A 22,401-nucleotide genomic window follows, 5' to 3' on the forward strand; every position below is an offset into this window, starting at 1 on the left:
GAGTTAAACAGCGTGCTGTTATTGAATTTTTAACTGCTGAAAAAGTGACTCCTACTGAGATTCATCATCGTTTAAAGGCTGTTTATGGTGATGATGCTGTTGATAGGTCTACTGTAAATCGATGGGTAATAAAATTTTGTGGTTGTGAGCCTGGAAAAACCATAATTGTTGATGAAACATGCAGATGTCCGATCACTGCCACAGATAATAAACATTGCCAACTTGTCGATGATTTGATTCAAAATGACCAGCAAATCACTCAAAAGCATATTGCAAACCATATTGGAATATCCAAGGAATGTGTCGGCTTCATTATTGAACAATTGGGATACCGTAAAATCTGTGCACGATGGGTACCACACCTTCTCACAGATGAGACCAAACAGCAGCAATTGGAATGCTGCGAGCAACTTTTGCAGTGCTACCGTGACGGAGACGACTTTCTGTTGAATATTGTGACGGGGGACGAGTCATGGGTCCATCCTTACGACTCGGAAGAGAAAAAACAGAGCGCTGAATATCAACATCTATCTTCTCCTCAGGTGAAAAAGTTCAAAACACAACCATCTGCAAAAAAACTTCTTCTGACTTTGTTTTGGGATACTCACCGAGTTTATGTGACCGATTTTCTGGAACGAGGGGCAACGGTAAATTCTTCTCAGTACATACAGACGACTCCAACCTCCAATTACCTCCAATGTCGAGTTTGTCGTGTTAGAGGCAGCCTGGTGCCAAAATAATCTTGCAACATGACAACGCTCGTCCATGCACCTTGCGTGCAACTGGAGAGGCTCTGCGAAACCTGAAGTTTGAACTGATTCTACACCCTCCTTATTCCCCTGATCTTGCACCTTGTAATTTTTAGTTTTTTCCTCTACTCGAGAAACCTCGAGAGTAATCATTACACTTCCGACGATGAGGTAAAGGCAGCTGTCAAGTCCTGGATTCGAGAAAAGTTGGAAGAATTTTTCAGTAACGGAATGAAAAAACTTGTTACACATTGGGAGAAATATGTTATATTTATTTTTCAACATAGTCACCGCTAAAGCTATGATTTTGAAGCTTAAGAATTGTACTTTAATGTACTTTTTGCCTGATCTTGCTATTTGTTTTTGTTCGTGTTCTACAAGCATGCGTGCATTACTTTTCAGCCTACCCTCATACAATGGCAATCTTATTAGAAATTTCTAAACGTGAAAAACAATGATAAGATACATAATGTGGTTATAATAAAATATTAATTTTAAGTAATTCAAAGTACGTTAAAATATGAAAATAATCACACAGTATGTATTTATATTTTAGAAAATACAAGGGAAGTGACACTTCCACAGCTTCCATGAACTGCTTAGTAGCAATATTTAAATATTTGTATAAATTTGAATGATTTATTTTTCTTTTTGTTTTATAATTGGCAATTCAATACTGTTTTATTTAATGTTTGAACTTTGGAATATTCTGTAAATTTGAGTTTGTAGATTTTTCAATGAAATGTGATGTTTTCTTTAGAGATTGTCTGAAAATGGGCATTGAAAATTTCCAAAAACTTTAATGTTTGTTTCTGGAAAATTAAGGTGTTGATATTTTATTTTAAAACTTTAAAATATATAATTATTGAGGTAATATCATGTCAATAAATGTCAGTTTGAATTGAAATATTTTTCAATTTTATGCAGGTATTTGGTATTGATGAATTCACTCAATATAAATATCTCTTAAACAATTTACAAAAACAGTAAGTATGATATAAATTTTTTAATGTGCTAAAAATTTAATTTAATAAATATAAATAATCCATAACAATACATAATTGCATTCATATAATTTTGTAATATAACAAAAAAAGAATATATCGAAAAAATAATTTAATTTATTTTATACGAAAGCATATCTCAGCAACGGTATCCTCAGAGGATAGAAACAAAACAGGTTGATTCTAAAACCACAAGTGCCCTGGATATAACTAAACAATTGTCCAATGGAAATCCAATTCCAATTTTAAGAAGACATTCATCTGTTGTTACAATAAAAGATTCTGATGATAAAGTGAGCAACAAACAATCTCTTACTTTTAATTTAATTTATTTGGTGATACATATATTTAAGATTTCTCCTTTTCCTATTTTAATATCTGATTTAAAACTCGTGTTTTTCTTTATAGAATGATTGTTATATTAATGATCAAACAGAACCAGACTATTAACTAGAGAGAAAAATTGATATTTATTTTGAAAGAGGCCACAAAGTGTTCTTTCTACCTCCAGTATTCCAAAATTCTGCTAATTAATAAACCTGTGTGATAAATAGATTCTACAAATTAGTTTATAGTTGAACATTTAAAAAGTTGAGAGAAACTTTCAAATTTATATATACGTGTAAGATACTATGCGTCTTTGTACAGTATTTTTGTTTTAGATTTCTAATTATTAATATAAGAAGTATAATTATTATTTATAAGTGTTTAAATATTTATTTATTTAAACGTTAATTATTTCTGTTTAGAAATACATTTTAAATTTAGATATTATTTAAAATTGTCTTTACGAAAATTTTATAAATCTTACGAAAGTTTTTAGAACGAACGATATAAAAATTCATATAATTAAAGAAAGAAAATTATAAATGTTAATGATTGTATAGAGATTTTAAAAGACAATTTTTGGCTAATTAATTAGCACGTTCGGCTGTTTATATTTGCATATTTTAAAAAGAATTATCATCATCCTGTAATATAATTTAAGTTAAATTTGATATATATATATCTGCTCTTGATTAAAACCGATTTTTCTTCAGAGATAACTGAGTGACTGACTATTTGTAAGCAGATAAAACTCAGAAGTTTTGGCATATAAAAATGTCTATCAAAAGAAAGAAAAAAATAATGTTTGCTAATAAAAAAAATTTCTAAAATTCCTAATCAGATTTGGATTTAATAATTTCCATATGATATACAAAATCTTTTAGAATATTTTATAAAATCTTTACTTTTAATATTACATGATTTTTAATAAGTTCTGGGATTAATATCATAGCAAATATGGAAATGTTTTTAAAATTTCTTTTATAATAAATTGGATCGTTAATTCGGAAAAATTTTATCGACCGGAAAAGCAATTAATGCGAAAACAAAGAAACAATACGAGACTGCTCACATTTGTTTTCGTTCAGTGTATTTAGAGAACTTCATATTGAATAGCAAAATGAAATATGAGACGATAACGATAGTAATTTCGTTTTGATATTAAGTAAAGTCTTAAATGTTTCCAGTATTTTCCAAATACAGTAAATAGATATATGCACTAAGATAATTGAAAATATTTGAGTATTTTTCAGTTTTACTTGAAAAATTCTGTTTTAGCAATTCACAAATAAATTTTGGGCTAAAAAGTTTATTTTTGAAAATAATTTTACAGCTTTTGAATATTTATATATCATATTTTATCAAACAATTTACGAAATGTGTGTCAAATATTTATCAATTTATAGATACGGCCATCACAAAAGTATTGTTCTTTTGTTGTTTGGTTGCAACATATTGAATTCATGCATGGTGTGTCAAACGAGCAATGAAAAAACATTATATATATATACAGTCAAACCTGTTTTTATGCGCTCTTTTTATGTGCGATTTTTATTTGTGCGATTTTTTTAATGCGAATTTTTAATTTGTGCGGTATAGTTGGCGACTAGTCTCGTGCGATTCGTCATGTCTCACGTTGACTTATTATAGCTAAATAAACTTATTATAGCATAAATGCACTTATTATAGTAATATTATTGCATGAATATGCGAAAAATGAAATAATTTACTTTTTAAGTCAACAAAACACCACCTGGACAAAAATATGTAAAACAGACGATAGACCAGACGATGCAGTCAAGTGCTGACATCTGTTGTCAATAAATTCTATTTTGTACGGTTTTGAGTTATTTTCTATGCGAGACTTTTTTTATGCAGTCCCTATTGACCGCATAAAAAAATATTTTTTTAATTGTGTTGCGAAAACTATTTTTTACAGCCATTCGTGAAGTTTCGTGCAATTTTTTTTAATGCGTTTTTTTTTAATGCAGTCCCTATCCACCGCATAAAAACAGGTTTGACTGTATTTTTTAATTTATAGACTAATATGAAGATTTTTAGTAGTGGATTATGGTTGTTAAAGGAGAAATTTTCAAAAGAAATGGTGATATTGATGGAAAAATATGGGGGAAAATGAAACAGTGATAGGTCTTAATTTGTTTTTCAATTAAGTGACATATTCAGACATCTGTATCAATATATCAGAGAAAAAATTTGAAGTTTCGTTCCAAATCAGAAATGTAGATCATATAAATAATAACATGAATTAATAAAGGTTTTGATTATTATGTAATCAGGGAAAATGTTATAAAGGCTCTTTTTACATAGTATTCGTGTCAGTGTCGTGCTGCTAGAGATTGAATCTAACTTTGAAACTTTTCCACTCCATTCAGAATCATATTTAATTAAATTCTTATTTACTATGAATGATTTATAAGAATCATTCATGTTCCAAAATACTCTTTTAATATTTTTGAAAAATAAGTTTTTAATTGGCATATATCTAAGACGTGCTGCTTTATATAGTTTTATTTTTATCATCTTAAAATAAATTACTATGAATGAAGTTTTAGCTTCTATTTCTGAATAGTAAAATTTTTTTATTAACGAAACTTTGTAGCATACATCATAAAGTCTAATGTTGAAAATTGTGGATAATAGGAATTTCTGATGGTTTCACTTTAATAATATCTCATATGATTTGTTGAAATGTTTTGAAAGATATGTCATGTTTTTGCTTTTGTTTGTGGTGGTAGTGGTGTTAATTCTTGAATATTTAGTGTGGTGGTTTGATTGCTTTTTTTAGATTAAATCAAGCCCTAGTGGGAGTGTCCTATGCAAACCTCATCAAAAGAAAAAATTTTGGCACACATTGTTGGAGAATATTGCTTGGGTCCTATGGAAAATGACAATGCTCAAGTATATTATATTGTTTTATTGTTAAATAGTCAGATAAATACATAAATCTATATAGTTAAATACATGCGAGAGAGTGTTCTGCTCAGATTTCATCTCTCATCCTGTGGTAACTTGCAAATAGACTCAGCAAAGTTCCTTGGAAGGTCAGAATTAGTATGGTATTGGAAAGTCACTATTTTGAAGAAATAGCAACACAAAACCACAACAGGTCTCAATTAATTCCCCAGGTTTTTCCAACCGATTGACCTCTTTTCTCTCCGATTCTTTTGTGTTTCTCCTCCTCCTCCTCCTCGGAGATTAGCCAAAAGCTTTGTAAATTTGGTGTCCTGTCTTCTTTAGAGACCAACTGAAAATTCTTGTTTACTATTCCTGGTTAGGGCGAGAATGACGACTTGCTGTCGTTATTACAAGGGATTATCTCAATAACAGAAGTTACACTTAGAATTACTTTTAAAATCGAATTTAGAAAGAGAAGAAAGTCATTTCTTCTACCATCTAATCTATAATTTATCTCATTCAAATACTGTTGTGAGGATTCTCTCGCAAAATTAAAATTATGTCGTAAATTACATTTATGCAACTCTCTTTGCTAAAAATTAAGTGTTTACTTAAAAGAAAATTACATTCCTGAAAATATAATTCATAGTCAATTTCATAAACATTACATCAAATGAGAAAGAAAATAACAAAAGTAATTTACAAAATAAATAATACTGAATTAAATAGCTATCAAAACAATTTATAGATGAAACATTTAGGAAGAGTTTACAAAAGAGGATATAAATCATCAATATTTCTCTTGAATTATTTTAAAATTTAAAAGAAGAAAAACATAATCTATTTTTTAATTTTCAACTATGTCAGCAATTATTCTATAAATCATATAATAATGCTGTTGTGTATATTTATATAGCTAAATATATATAATTGTATTAAAGATTAATGTACGTAATTTCATAATGTATGTTGATCTTAAATGTAGTAAACATTTGACTCGTGAATTTTTTTTTAAACCTATCCTATGGTCACTAAGACAGAAAATTATCGTATTGTCATTACAAAGAAGACAGAATTCAATTTTCTTGTAAAATTGATTATTTAAAACACTAGGCATTATAATATAATTTAAAACAAAACAAAAAACTGCACAAACTTTTTTGATCACTTGATATTTGAATGATACAATTGGTAATACATTATACCAATTAGACAAGAAACTCTGATTTAAATTTCACTTCGAGTCACTAAACTTCTGATTAAATTATTCCAAATTAACTAATTTTAAATAATTTAAATTTTTTCAATGTATTGTAGCAATCATTCACATTGTAGACACTTGAATTTCAAAACCGATAATCCACTGATTTATTAATATTGAAATTTCAATATGTTGATTATTATAGTATGGTAGGTCCTCAATTTAATGGAGTAACTGGTGGAAAAGGGTATCTGTTATTGCCAAAAGTTCATTAAATTGAATTGTTTTAAAAATATACAGTATATTAACAACAGACAACAACATTTTAATACATTCTGTATGTTACAATGTATAGTAGATTGAGAAATTCATGCTCATTGACTCAACTTTTTAGTATGTTTATTTGCAAATTGACAAAGACAAAGATCTAAATTTTTTGTCCGTGAATTTGAGGGTCTTCTATATTTATATATTTTTTATATGTTTTGGTTTTTCAATGGCTTTTACTCAATTAAAAACTGCATATGTGTATGCACATACATCTGGATGTCTAGAAGTTACATTGATCTTTTGTTTCTTTTCTTGCAAGTAAAACATGATACTTGGAAGAAAGTGAGGAGAAAAGAATCTATTTTGATGGTGGTAGTAGTCAATGTGAAGTTATCAAAGAATTTAATAAGCTGCATCCAGACTGTATATGATTGGTGGTAAGTCTGGATGTATCATGTTAAACTCTTTAGCAACTTCACACTGATTGCTCTGCATCACGAAAATAACAGATTCTTTCTTCCTTACTTAGTGCCGTACTTTACCTGTAAAAGAATAATCAAAAGATCGGCAAGACTTCTTTGGTTCCAGAAAATTTAGATTGTAATTTACGTATTGAGTACGTGAAAATGATCGATTAAAGTATATTAAGACCATTATATAGATACATTCAAAAGTAAGTATTTAGCAATTTCCATATTTTTATATTTTGATCCCAGAACTTGGAAGTATTCATAAGAAATATTTAAACCTAACACAAGGTAATAAAAATAAAGTATTATAAAATTTTCTTGTATATCTAAAGTAAATCCAATAGATTAATGTCAATAATAAAATATTTATTATTAATTATATTGAAATTTTATGTATTTACTTTTTATTCATCTTATCGAAATGTTTGTGAAATAAAATGTAACTTGTTATCGTTAAGTTTTGGTTTTTTGAATGGAGTGAAAATATACCCATTTAATTGTCTAATTTCTTAAATGTAGGATGAAAAATGATTTTATATTATCTGCATGCATGCACAATATAGAATATATACACACATTTAACCAATGATAGTATTGTTTTATGTAGGTGTGGAACTTGAAAACAAAACTTAATTGAAACATTTTTAGTCATACATTGTTTTTTTTAATTAAGCTGAAGTTCTTCCAAAAAATTCTAAAGCTTATTATGTTATATTCCAAATTGAATAATGCCACATGTATCGGTAGTTCTTGAATAATGCTATTTCATTTCTCTTACTGATTCTACTCAGCTAAACTTAAATATTTTAAACGTGGTAATGGCGTACATTTTGCAGTACGGTGTTTTGATTAATCGTTGTACGTAATGAAAAAATTAGAGAAATAAAATCTTTGTCGTATCGCGCACATAATAACATGCTTATTTTGGGTGGCCAAATTTTTATACATGGCTCCTTAGAGATACCCCCAGAGATCCTTTAGAAATAAGACGGTCGCTAACGAATTCTTGCAAGAACTGCGGAATCCGGATATTTCCGATAAAACTTCCGCAACACGTGAATAAGAACGATTGGCAAAATAATGCTCGACAATGAAAATCTGTTGTTCCTGGAAAAAAACCATTTCACTTTCTCAATAAACAAAGCTATACTGCAGCCAATTTTATAACTTTCACATAAAAGTCAGTTTCTATTAATAGTCGAGAGTAGAGATGGAAAATCCAGTTCTTCTTGAACTGGAACTGATTCAACATTAAGCTAAATGGTTCCATTAGATTTATTAAGCTAGACAGTTCCTCATAACTGTTATGTTCCATTGGAATTGTTTAGTCTGTCAGACTATAAAACTGACAAAGAGACTGTCTATTTATAATAGAATGTATGTCTCTCTCTCTCTCTCTCTTCACTTTTTGGTCAATCTGCTCCAAATTATCGTACTTAACTCTGAAGAAAATATAGAGTACAGTAAAACCTGGAAACCTTACGGCCTTTTGATTTGATCTTCTTGGCACTGATAAACATAACAATAGTAGGCTAAACTAATCAAACTTATAACACGGTTTTCATTTAACATTTCGTCTTCTTACTTTTTGACCAGACAATGCCAGACACATCCGCTACTTACAAATAAAACAAATAATTACAAACTAATAAAAATGTAAATTTTTAAAATATTGATAAATTTAACTCTAAACTAATTTGATTATTTCTAAAAACTCGCAGAACATTTTCATTTAGTTTTTCAAACCCAGATAAAGAGTTCACTGCTCCAAGAAAAGCCATATTCATAAAGGTAAAAACAAGGTGTTAGTAGTTCCACCGGAACAGTCTTGACACTTGGCACGGAACCGTTCCGACCTGGTACTACCCACCTGTAAGGCAGTCGCTATGGCATTGTCTTGCGACAGGAGATGTAATAAAAATAGCACAAACAATTTACGCGTACAACTTTTCGATCACCCTGTACGTAAACTACTTGGGCTGTTTGGGTTAACCATTCTAATGTAAAAAATTTAAAAATCGAGATTTTAATGCTTAAATTCTTGCTTTGTATATTTTGACAATAAGAAAAAAATAGAACGAGCAATTATTTGTGACGTCGTCACAATGCTGGGCTGCAATTTTTAATCATATTTTTAATTTATTTAATTTAAAATACTGTATTTTACGGACTATGAGACGACACCTGAATTTTGGAGGCAATTTTTTGAAGAAAAAAGTGCGTCTTATAGTCCGTAAAATACGGTATATGCTCTCCACCTCAAATTAGTATCGCAGTGTCTTGCCTCTGTACATCATACTTTTCCTTTAACAATAGAGTCTATTATCTGCTTTCGGAGGAACAGTTTTGAATCAAATTAATGTGACTTCCAGTTTGCATCGGACATTCGTATATAGTTAATCTGGACCTTCTTCCCCCTAAGGTTTCCATATCCGGTCTCGTCTTTCGTCTATATAACTCCGTTCTCGAGATTTATGAAAGATGGACGACAACGGGAATTTATAGGACTATTAATAATGAAATTATAACAAAAGTAGGTTTTTATAGTAGCTCACTTGTAAGTTTGAGTTGTCTAAGGTTACGGTTACTGTGGATGCGAATTCTGACGAAATCTTGTTCTGACGAGTACGTCCGAAATCTTCGTCGGAACAAGGTGGGTACACTGTGCGCATTTTCTGATAGTCAGTATGTTTCTGCCTCCTAGCAAAATGGACGAACTTGATGAATTTTATGATGAATAATGAATGGGATGAATTGAACTTGATGAATGGATGAACTTGATGAATCCATGTTGAGAAAACAAAAACACTCGAAATTCATCGTCAGAACACACGAAAAAATCAAACACGTTTGAATGCTTGAATAGTTCTGACTACATCGTGCGTGTTCTAACGTGCCCTTTGCTGCCAAAGTAAACACACTCATTGGAAAACAGGTATTTGTTTGTTCGGACGAACTCGTCAGAATTTGCATCCACAGTAACCGTAGCCTTACAATAGTCGTCCATTTACTGCAGGCAATTTACACCAAAGGAAACACGTTAGCTGTAGCCATAAATACAACTGAATGACACCATCCCAGTGGATGTTATTGAGACCCTGTTTACTTTTCAAGTCAAGATGTTTTAGCTAAACAGATAACATTGCAGGAAGGATTAGTCGACATACTACTATCTCTTCTCTCTTGAAGTAATGAACGTCTCGGACCAAGACAAGAGTGACGAGTTTTGAATGTAATTTTTGTTGTTTTTTTAAAATCTTATTCTCTAGTGTCTTTGAGTTTGTATAGATAACATCAAAATGTTGTATATAATATAATACTTAATGTTTTTTTTCTAACATTTCACTCCATAGCATTTTTTAAGTCGTGTAAAGAAAAATTGTTTGTTAAAATTATTGATAATGAGCCTAGTTTAGTCCCATTAATAATAAAAAGAGAATCGTTATTTTATCATTAATTCTGTTACTTTTTATTATATTTTTATGTTTTTGAATTATGAATTATCTCTTCAACACTCTGGAATAATTTTCATTCGTTAAAATTTACTAATTAAACGTGTTAAGTAAATTTTTAATGTATTCACAAATTCAGAGTATACAGTAATTTTATTGTTTTTCTGCTCATTTTTCATCTTAATACTTTATTATAATTAAACATAAAAATATTTTCTTCCTTAATATTCAGTTTAATAAAATATTCTATTCTATAAATCTAGAAGTTAAAGCTTTTTACATGACATTTAAGGTAGTTTAATGAATAAAATTTTGATAGTAAATTTGCAATAATTTTTTAATTGTTGCTTGTATTTTAAATTCTGTTTATACAGGAACAAGCCTATGGGCTCTGCTTGATTTTTTTGCACTTTAATACTGCACTTCTTTGTACTCTAAAATTCATATAAAACAGGAATTTTTTCAAATCTTTAAATATTAAAACTAGACAATAATTTTTGAATTTATAATATTTTCAAAGTTTACACTTCATGCAAACTTTAGATTTTAATTTATAATTCACTTCATCCCTCCCGTGACACAGCACTCTAACTTCTTGGCATCTTTTAACTTCTAACAAGTTGAAATCTCTAGAAATGCCATAAATTAGCACAGTTTAACCAGTTATTAACACTAAATAACCACTATATATAATTAATTAGAATATATGCGGTAGTTTTACACAATCAAACTAATTAGTGGACGTGCATTAAGTTTAACATTTTGAAACTTTAAATCGGCATCGGAAGCTTAATGTTTAGTTGCCAATGTTATTAATTCAGATAAGGTTAAAGGGATTTTAAGAATGATTATGAATAGATAAAACTAATCAATGATGATAGTTGTACTTATTACTGATGATGACGCCAATGACAAATTTAGGACTTTATTTTTGGAATAAATTTAGTTTAGATTGACAAATGCCATTTTTAAAGATAAAATTCCAGTTACATTAATTGTTTAAAGCTGCTCTAATAATGTATTAAAAATTATATGAATGAATATTTACATGTACTTGTACCAACTGTAAATAAATAAGAATGCATAAGAAATGCTAATTTCAAATAAACAATTACTTCTCTGCTTATTAAATATTTTATAAATAATTCTGTATTTAAAAAAATTATTATTCAGATATAAACTTAAATCATAGAGGAATATTAATATAAAAGTATTTTAGAAGCATTGTTTCGAAATAAGCATATCTGCAATTGAAAAACCCAATAGATTTAAAATAAAAAGTCTAATATTTCTTAAAACTAGAGAGTTAAAATTACCCTTTTTTGTCCGACTTCGAAGGAACTCAAAACACAGAAATGGAAAACTGAAGTTAATAATTACTTTTTACTTTATTCAAACTTATCATCATCATCATATGCATTTCGCTTTTTCAGCCTCGTCGGCACTCTTATCTTCTATCAATACATCCCAGCGTGCGTCTATGCTGACACCGGTAGTAATAATTATGTAAATACCATCAATTTGAATACCGGACTTTGAAGTCGGATAAAAAAAAAGAGTAATTTTAACTAGTTAGTTTTAAGAAATTTTAAGAATTTTTTAGACTTTTTATTTTAAAGTTTATAATAACCGATCCCATTGTTTTAATTTATTTTATATTTCCAATAGATTTAGATGTTGGGTAGTACATTCGGCATGGATGGATTACGGTGTGGCCGTTATGTATAATACCTAAATTTACCAGCGATGCACTGCTCTGATTTTTATGACGGTAACGGGATTGTAGCCGTCCAATTCGTGACCGAGAAATAAGCATAATTGTTTAACTCGTTGTTCGCACGATTATGCTTTTTGCTGTGTATAACAGCTAGAGGTAATTTTTATAACATAATATTCCAGATATAAATACTTTTTAAAGCATATGATATTTTACCTCAGATGTTAATTTTTCTTCAGTTGAATGTTTCATTAGATTTGAATCGTTGGCAAATTGTCTTGAGCAATTTTCACATTTAAAAGGACATTCTCCAGAATGCTTTCGTTTATGAATTTGTAACGCGGATTTTGTGGGGCAACTGTCACATTTATCTCTTTCTAAATCTCTGTATCTTGCAAGCTAATCCATAAAATTGTTTTAAAAATGTAATAAAATTATACATGGCATGTAAAAGTTTGGGGTGAGAATTAAAAATATATTTATTATTCGAATATGTTTTTGAAACTATACAAGGAAAGTATTAATATTTTATTTAGAGCAAATTAATTATATAAACTAAAATATTTGTTTATAGTTTTGATTACAACAATTTTCATTTGAGAGAAAAAGACTCGCATGAAAATCAAACATCATACAATTACGTTATTAACTTGCAATAAAAACTAATTTTTTTAATAGAACGGATGTAAATAATGAATACTTTATAATAGTATAATATATATATATATATATACATAACGTATATACAGAATCTCATCTTTTGCTAAAAACAATTGTGTAATTTATGATCTATTAAAGTGATATAATATTGAAAAAAATTGACGAAATAATTAGTTTTGAGACAATAAAATTTATATAAATGTGCTGGCGAGAGTGTCGTGGTATTATCCTAGGAACATTCCATGTGGCGTTTAATTCACTTTTAGAGAAAGTCTATGAAGTCAAACGTACTTTAATATACACATAGGAGCGTTGTAGAAGTACGTTCGACTTCAATGTGTATATTAAAGTACGTTTGACTTCATAGACTTTCTCTAAAAGTGAATTAAACGCCACATGGAATGTTCCTAGGATAATACCACGATACTCTCGCCAGCACATTTATATAAATTTTATTGTCTCAAAACTAATTATTTTGTCAATTTTTTTCAATATTATATCACTTTAATAGATCATAAATTACACAATTGATTTTAGCAAACGATGAGATTCCGTATATACATTATGTACTATATGTACATGTGGGGTCTGTGGATGGCTGGGCAATCGTCTTGAAGCAAACACGTCCTTGCTTCTTCTTCTCTAAGGGCGCGACTATGAAGACGCAAGCGAGTGAGAATATGTGGTGAGAAGAGTCGAGACGCGATAAATATCAAAACCTATCAGATATGTGCGAGAACCAGAAATTCGCTCTTGCCAGCATTATTTCTCGCTTCTCACTTGTGCATGGTTTTCCTTTCCGAAAACTAAATCGCTCACTCTAAATTCACGTCTGCATAGTCGCACCCTAACTGTCGTCGTCTTTTCCCGTGCCGCCAGAATGGATGCGCACGATATTCGGCTCGACCGTGTCGCCAGTGCGGGAAACAGACACCACATTCGCCCATCCTGGATTTGTCTGGACCTCCAGCGACACTAAAATACAAAATAAAAACACAGAAAACAAAACTGCAAAAATATAAGTATCTGAAAAGCAAGAGTTTTAAGGTTGATCGTCTTTTACATCTGTCAAACGTCTGTCTTCTTGGAAAATGGATAAGAAACAATTTTTGTCTTAACTCTCATTACGTCTTCTTCAAACAGTTATTTCGTCTTTAAATGTCGTTTGTCGTCGTCTCATCAGCACTCTGGAATACCGTTCCATGATTTCAGAAATTCGGAACACGTCGTGCTATTTGGCCCTTTGTGACATCCTTCCTTGACTTCGTCGTACATGTTTCCTCCTTTAACTTTCACAATTTTGTAGGGTCCAAGATACTTTGGTTTTAGTTTCAATTGCGGTCCAAATTGAGTCCTTTTGACAACAACCAAGTCATTAACTAGATAAGGTCTAGATTCTTTTCTTCTTAAATTGTGCATCTTCCTATTTTCCTGTTGTATTTTAAAAATTGTTGTTTAGGTGTCTTGGATGTTTTATTTTCAATCTGCTTTTTCTGTGAATTCTGTTGAACAGTTAATTTGTTAGGAGTTTTAGCTGGAGTTTTGTTTGAAGGTTTAACTGGAGTTTTGCTATTTATGCTCTTATCTGCAAATGACTGTCCTAAATCGCTGCTTTTATTTGGCTTTTTTGTATCCTCCTCTTCACTTTCATCACTTTCTACTTCAAAGTCACATATATCATTGTCGTCAAAACTGTGTTTTGATGGCTTCTTCTCGCTCGTTAAAAGACTTCCTAAATCCTTGTCCTCGGTGAAACGGTCTTCTTGGAGAACCTTGACCTCTTCCGCCTTTTCCCTTATTACGATGCTTATCGATTAGCTCATATAAAACAACAACCAGAGTCCCTTTTATTTTAAAGGAGGAATTCTTTTTAAAAGCTTCAACTGCAGCTTCTTCACTATCGAATGAAATCTGAGCAGTCCTGTTTGCACCCGAATTAAGACACACTTTCACTGCTGCTGGAAATGCTTTCCCCAAACCTTCCATGGTGGCTTCATTAGGAATATTGCTAACAAATAATTTCTATTTCTGTTTGTTTATATTTCGTTGATCTCTCTCCTCCGTTCTGTCTACAAATGCTTTGTTTTTGCTTTTGGTACCCACAAAAATCAACAAACAATTCTTTCCTTCTGATTTTCTTTTTTTCAAGAACTGAAAAATTATCTTCAGCTATTTTCTCACTCTTAAATTCTACAAAAGCATATCCCTTGCATACCAGGACGTTTTCTTTTTTTGTTTGCTGGGAAACGTACAAAAATAATATCAGACTATAAAGCTTTTATCTCTTCTTCGGTGGTATCGTCTGGAAAACCTTGAATAAACAGAACGAATATCTCGATCTTTTCTCCTCTATTCTTCAGATGCTTTTAAATCAATTGAAGGTACATCGTTTTTTGCCTTTTTTTGCTGGTGGTTCTACAGCTTTTACAAGTTTTGGTGCTTCTTTTTCATTTTCATCATCATCCTTTTTCTTTACGATTACAACTGGACTACAATATTCTGAAGAACTTGGCTCTATTATTCCTTGCTTTAACCATTCAGCGACTTGAGTCTCGACAGTCTTTTTCTCAGAAAATGGCAATCTACGCAGCTGATGAAATATCGGTTCATGATCTTTAACCAAAATATTCAGTTCTACATTTGTTCTCTTAGTCTTATGTGGGACATAATCCAGAACCAATTGTTGCATCTTATTTTTAAAAGTATTAGGAACATCTGGTTCGATGTTTATTTTGATTTCGTCCGTCATAGTTAAATCGATTGGCAAAACAGACACAGTTTATTTCCTCAACACGTCGAGTTTTATTTTTTATTGTGATACCATTTTCATTAATCACACAATGCATTAAAGCACCGTCATCTATTTTTCCAAAATTACATAACTCTTTCATCTTTAAATAATATTCCTGAACGGATTCAGAGTTCTGCATTGTGCGCTTACTCAAAAGCTCACGTAACTTAGCCAAATTAATTTCAAAAGAGAATTCATCGATCAAAGCTTGTCTTAGTGTTTGCCACGAATTAATCTCAGGTTCTGTTCTTACAAATAAAGAGGCGTTACCACCAAGGGATCTTTTAGCAAAGATGAATTTTTGTAATTCAGACAAACTGAATAATTTAGAGATGTTTTCAAAACGTTCGATCCAATGAATAACATTCTCTTGCAATTCTGCATTAAATTTAGAAATGCTACTTTCGACATCAGAATAATTAATAGTAACGCTATGGAAAACGGAACTAGCGACAGCATTACTTCGTTCAGATTGGATAGAGGAATCGAGACTGTTTTTATTTTTGTTCATATTGCACTGCCTCGAGAATTCACCTTTACCTTCAACTTTTTTATTTGGTTTGTCGGACTCGGAGCCAGACAAAACGTCGAGTCGGACATGCTGAGCTAAGGATTGTAAAACACATAAATCAGTTAGAATTCTCTTCGCTACTTCCGATTTATTACCTTCGAAAGATATGTTTAAAATATTAGAAATCGTAATTAGCTCGTTCAAGGAAACATTACGGTTAATGTAAGCCTTGGTGCCAAGATGGCGACTCGTCTCAGATTCCAGCAAGGAAACAGTGGGACGCACGTTCTAACCTAACCTATTCTAATAATATTTACCATAATTATTAGCAAACAAATTATTAGAATAGGTTAGGTTAGGTTAGAACGTGTGGCCCACTGTTTCCTTGCTGGAATCAGAGACAAGCCGCCATCTTGGCTACCTAAGGTAACATTAACCTATCAAGCTTGCAATTCTTCGACACAACGCTTATTTCTTTTAGTATTCAAAATGATTCTAAATAATATAAAAGTCTACACACCCCTCCCTTATGCTGCTTCCGAGATGAGTGTTGATAGTATCCAAAAGTTTTCGTTTTGGCAAATCACAGTCAGTTCGAGAATCCCTTCGTTCGTCACTAAACGTTTTGGTATAATCAGTAAACACTATGATTTTGATAATCCACAACTATTTAAATCACTTTCACCCCACTCCCGAGATATGTGAGGTCTATAGATGGCTGGGCAATCGTCTTGAAGCAGACACGTCTTTGCTTCTTCTTCTCTAACTCTAACCGTCGTCGTCTTTTCCCACGTGCGCCAGAATGGATGCGCACGATATTCAGCTCGACAGTGCGGGGGACGGGCACTGCATACATATATAGTAGAAACTTAAAATTATATATATATATTTTTTAAACTTTTATTGAAACTATCTTTTTGTATTTGAAAAATTTTTTAACGGAATTTTAGAAAATCTTTTGATAGTTTTATATATATTAAAGCCTTCGAAAGAATATTTATATCTTCCGATTCGCTACATTGCTTTTAATTTCGCTATACGTAATCTACGAATGAAATAATACAAATTATGTAATACTTTGTATCTGATAATTTTTTATTTTTTGATTTTGACACATTTCAAAATGGTGGTCGAATCTCCACAGACTACTCCGCAACTTTTTCTTACACTCTCATTATTTAACAGATGCATAAAACAAACAACCACATTTAACACATTCCATTGATGTTTTCTTTGATCAATGGACAACAAATTATCTCCAAGAAATTACATAATATTCATTACATTTGATATAGGAATAATTAAAACAGATTTTTTTTATCATCATACGACCGAGCAACGTATGCCGGTGTATCATTGTATTATCTTACGGCGGTGTTTTCACAGAATTTGTAATTTTCGATATTAATCGGATAATTCGATATACATAAAGAGCACTGTTTTTTAAAATGAAAATATTTTCGACATTTAATATTCCGAAACGAGTAACTCTAATATGGCATTTTAAATTTCCTGTTAGCGATGTTATTACAATATATGATGATGCCGTATCTAAGCGCACGCACATACATATGTATATATTAGTAAATATTACAAAATTTGATTAACGTTACTAACAAATTATATATTTCTAATTGATAGTCGTCCGAAGTAAAACGTTGCACTTCGGTTATCAAATTTATAAAGAAATTATAAACGTTTTAACGTGTTTGAAATATTAACAGTTTAATAAATTTAAGGCAAAAACATCACTTGTTGGTGTTGCAATAATTGTCCATATCTTTCCTTGCGGCATTCTCTTTAAATTATATATAAAAAGGAAATGGCGTTAAATCACGTACTTTATTTTAAACGTAACAGATTATTTTAAAAAACAGCAGCTTCATATAGTCGAACGATATTTTGGAAGTTGAATGCACCAATCGATAAAGTATTTGTTCTTATAAATTGAAAATCTCTGATCACATTCATATATCTATATGTATTCTACAATAATATGTCAAATTTAAACAATGTACATATACTGTATATATATATTTTTTCTTCTAATGTCTGGAAAATGTAACATATCATCATTGTAAAATATAATCTGCTAATGCTATCTTATTAACATTATCTTACATACAAATTAATTTCATAATATGATAAAACCTGTACAATTTATGATAATTTGGGTGCACAGAATCCAGATTAAATAATTTACAACATATACAACATAAGTTATACAATATTTTAATTGCAAAAATGTTTTCTTGGCTTTCATTTACAAATAAATAAGTTTAATAAACCGTGTTCACTACTTGATCGCGGTCCGGTAGAATTCTTAATTTCATGGAACCGTCGGCACCGCAAGAAAAGAGTCTTCCGAACGAATCCACGTCCAGGTGCGTGACTCCCATGCCGATGTTACGGAAAAGAGTATTACGTATGTGTTCGCCGGGAAACGAATAAATCATTGAACAGTGTGGTAATCCCCATACCTACAATAAATAAATGATGTAATAAATTATGCGTACGCATCATACAACTGTTCCTGTTGGTAATGATTACAGTTGTCAACTTTCTTATACAAAAAAAAAAAAGACACATTGCATGGACATTTATAACAACATAGTTTTTTTTTATAAATATTTCTTGATTAACTGTAAATTACAGAAAATTAAATAGACAATGAATAGGTTTTTAAATTTAATGTTAGAATTATTATGAAATGTTTCACAATGCAACCCTAATCAATTCCCTAAATTTTATGTGGTTGTCCAACTCTTATTAATAATAGTGTCTTTCTCTTTGTTTTTATCACTGATTAGAATAACAAACAACAAGGAAATAAAATATTGTAATATTTCAAATATAATAAAATAAAATTATAAAATAATTTAAAAACAAAACATTATATTATATATTTGGTTAATGTTACCTCTGGTTCCAAAATGGCGGCTCGTCTCTGGTTCCAGCAAATAGAAGAAAGGAAACAGTGGGGAAGCACGTTCTAACCTATTCTAATAATTTTGTTGGTAATAATTATGGTAATTTATTAGAATAGGTTGGAACTTGTGTCCCCACTGTTTCCTTTCTTCTATTTGCTGGAACCAGAGACGAGCCGCCATTTTGGAACCATAGGTAACATTAACCTAAATTTTGATAAATTTAACTTAGTTTTCTTAAAATGCAGTGAACGTGAGAGCAGCTAAAAAGCAGACTAAAACTTATTGAGAGTCAGCTGCAATAAACTGCTTGGTAAAAAAAACTTAGCTAGTGTATCTTTATTTACTATAATTTCCTGCATAAAACTTGCAGTGACATATGGGTCACAAAAACTGCTAGAAAGGAAATAAAATCTTTGTAAAAACCACACCAGTATATATCCACCATCTCTGAAATGGTCATTGAAAGCATAATACCAGTATGCTGTTTAGAAGACATTGTCTCAAACATTGTTCTTTCATTTTATTTAATTAGCACTTCATTCATGTACAGTTCATGCTAATCTAAATAAGTCTCCCAGAAAATTAAATGGAATATTTGAGATAGAGAAGTGCTTTGTACAGAAAATACAAAATGGCTGTCAAGCAATAAAATTTTATCATTTCATTTTTCTTTAATTTATTAATTATTGTTAATTAAATATATAATAATAATGATTATGATGATGATAATTTTAATCACACACTCCAACATAATAATAAATGATAAAATAAACTCAAAAAATTTTAATGCCAGTAATATCCAATGACATGGATTTGAGAATTGATTGCTTAGTTCTTACTGTAAAGAACTAACTTATAATAAAATCAACAGCTAGTTTCTGAAAGTTGTTATATAAAGAGGGAGGATTTATTGAAAATTTATCAGCTTTCAAGATACAAGTTCAAATAGGAGTATCTAATAATCTCAATTAAAGTGTGAATTAAGGTACAAAAAGCAAAAAGAGAACTAAATGAGAGGTATGTATGTGTTTTTCGAGGTTTCGAGAAAAATTGCAATGGTAGATGAATGTCTGCGATGCATAAAGCATCTTCAACAGTTTTCAAAGATGCTCTCGGTAGACAAAGAGCAAGCTGTTTGTAGAGTTCGTTAATTTAAAATCAACAGATAATCCTCATCACCATATAATCCGTATCTGCTTTCAAACGGACTTTTATTTTTTTGTAGGAAATTACGATAAACTTTTTATCTTCTTCAGAATTTTGTAAATATATACTGTATTTTACGGACTATAAGACGCTAGGGACTATAAAACGCACCTGAATTTTGGAGGCAATTTTTCGAAGAAAAAAGTGCGTCTTATAGTCCATAAAATATGGTATATATATATTAATATTTTAAAACAAATAAACATTAATAAAATTCTGATATTTTTGTTTGTTACTTGCAATATAATTGCAAGTAACAAACTAAATAAACTAATATTTCTGAATTTAATATAGTTATTATTATAACTGTAAGCTATATTAAATTCAGAAATATTAAAGTACAAGATGGAACATAAGCTGTTATAAATCTGGGAAACAGTAAGAGAACAAATAAAGAAAAAGTTCATGTTGCTATAGATTTCCAATCAATTATAGTGAAATTCTTGTATTATTACAGTAGAGAGTCGTTAATCCGAATCAATTGGGGACCGGGGTTGTTCGGATAACCGATTATGTACGAAAAAATATATTAACCTGTCCGATGTTCAAATTTTTCTCCATTGCGTGTCGCTTCGTGTTGAATTTTCGTCGATTTTAAGCCTAACAAAAATTTTTATAATAATAATCGAGGCTATCGTATCGTTAAAAATTATTTCTGCATTTTGTACAAACAAAATAAATATATTGAAAAATATAAAAACATAAAAATTATACTTTAGAAGTAAATCTAGTATCAAAAACGTTCGATTCAGCACGACACAGTCTGACTGAAAATCGTTCGGATAACCGTGGTTTGGATTAATGACACTCTACTGTATAATGGCTTTGAGAGGGATTAAAAAAAAATAATTGGCTTGATTGTTAGAAATACAAACAGGGACAGATTGATTTATGTATGGGTTCCGAACACTTACAGTTGTGGAGACCCCTGTATCAAGATCTTGTAATGTCCATGCAAATAAAACCCAAATGCTATAGATTGAAAAAAGGAAAAAAAAATTATATATTATATTATAAAAATCTGTACCTTATTTTATTTTGTACAGACGTTCTACTATAGCATTCTTTATTTTAAATTTATATGGTATTTATTAATATAGCCTGTTGTATTTCATTTCCTGAATCATTTTTTACATTTTTCCTTTTCATTTCTCTACTTTTTTAAGTTAATTTTTATAATTTTCTATTTGTAGAGGCCCTGGGCATGTGCACCCATGAATGGCCCTAGATATAAACCATGTAATTAATTAAAATGAATCAATCAATCACAATATAATACATACTTATGTATCTAAATGTATATAACATTGTTCAATATAAAGGAATTATGTATGGTCTCGTGTAATGTGGGGATTACATATCAGCAGGTACCACATAAAAGAAAATCAAAATTCCACAGAAATTTGTGCTCTGCATCAAGTAGCACTGTTCCGACGATTGCCTAGAAACTTATGCAATCATTTACAATTAACAGAAAACGTTTCTTTGATCTGATGTTTCTGAATATACAGAGTAAAATTTTATTATACCATATTGAATACACTGAGAAAAATACATGCAAACCAAGTATTCATTACAGTAAATAGAATTTGGTAGTTGTCTGACAATCCAGACAACTACCAACTACTCAGTTTGTCCTCCCAAATTTACTATACATAATTATATTCCACCATGTATTAATTCAATAAAAAATTTTTGAAGTTTTAACTTTAAAGTTAAAAATAATCAAATAAGATAGCATTACTTACTCTAATATCTCCATCAGCTGCTCCTGTAACAAAAAATTCTTCAATAGGATCCAAAGTCATGCATTTAATAGCAGAATCGTGTGCCTGAAAACTATGCATCATTTGATTCTGCCTGATATCAAATATACCTGATCAGTGTTAAGGTTCGTATTATACTCAAATAAATTATTTATTTTCATAAAATGTATTCTTTAACATAACTTTTTAATTTGAAAAAAAAAAAACAATGAGTAAAACCTGTCTAAGTACAAAATAAATGTTAGAACAAAATCATTTCCTATGTCAAATACTTAGACTTGAATCATTGTAGACTTCTCAGTGATAAGAGTTGTCTACCATTATCTTTTCTGTTAAACTACTATAGGTCTGTTACTTTAGTTGGGCCAATGCAATACAGTTGTTTCTCCCAATATTTTACAATTAACCCATTTTCCAGAGTAACAAATATT

General features: G+C 30.2%; 2 protein-coding genes across 3 annotated transcripts in view; one reads left to right on the plus strand and one right to left on the minus strand.

Moving 5' to 3' along the window:
• LOC136990123 (protein C1orf43 homolog) overlaps nt 1–12,130 on the plus strand; it is a 40,474-nt gene extending 28,344 nt beyond the window's left edge. Inside the window, exons 7-8 of the mRNA XM_067288494.1 lie at nt 1,677–1,735; nt 12,058–12,130. Coding sequence (XP_067144595.1) covers nt 1,677–1,735; nt 12,058–12,124 — 126 coding nt within the window. The 3' untranslated portion in view covers nt 12,125–12,130. The remainder of the gene's footprint in view (nt 1–1,676; nt 1,736–12,057) is intronic.
• A 5,012-nt stretch (nt 12,131–17,142) lies between these two features.
• The window catches only part of Rbcn-3A (Rabconnectin-3A), a 161,001-nt gene continuing 155,742 nt past the window's right edge, over nt 17,143–22,401 (minus strand). For both annotated transcript variants that reach the window (XM_067288460.1, XM_067288459.1), the window contains 2 exons: nt 21,953–22,080; nt 17,143–18,548 (listed from right to left, as the gene is read on the minus strand). In XM_067288460.1, the coding sequence (XP_067144561.1) occupies nt 18,348–18,548; nt 21,953–22,080 (329 nt within the window). In that variant the 3' untranslated portion in view covers nt 17,143–18,347. The remainder of the gene's footprint in view (nt 18,549–21,952; nt 22,081–22,401) is intronic.

The sequence above is a fragment of the Centruroides vittatus genome, unplaced genomic scaffold, assembly GCF_030686945.1.
Source record: "Centruroides vittatus isolate TY-2023 unplaced genomic scaffold, ASM3068694v2 scaffold_861, whole genome shotgun sequence".
Taxonomy (NCBI): domain Eukaryota; kingdom Metazoa; phylum Arthropoda; class Arachnida; order Scorpiones; family Buthidae; genus Centruroides; species Centruroides vittatus.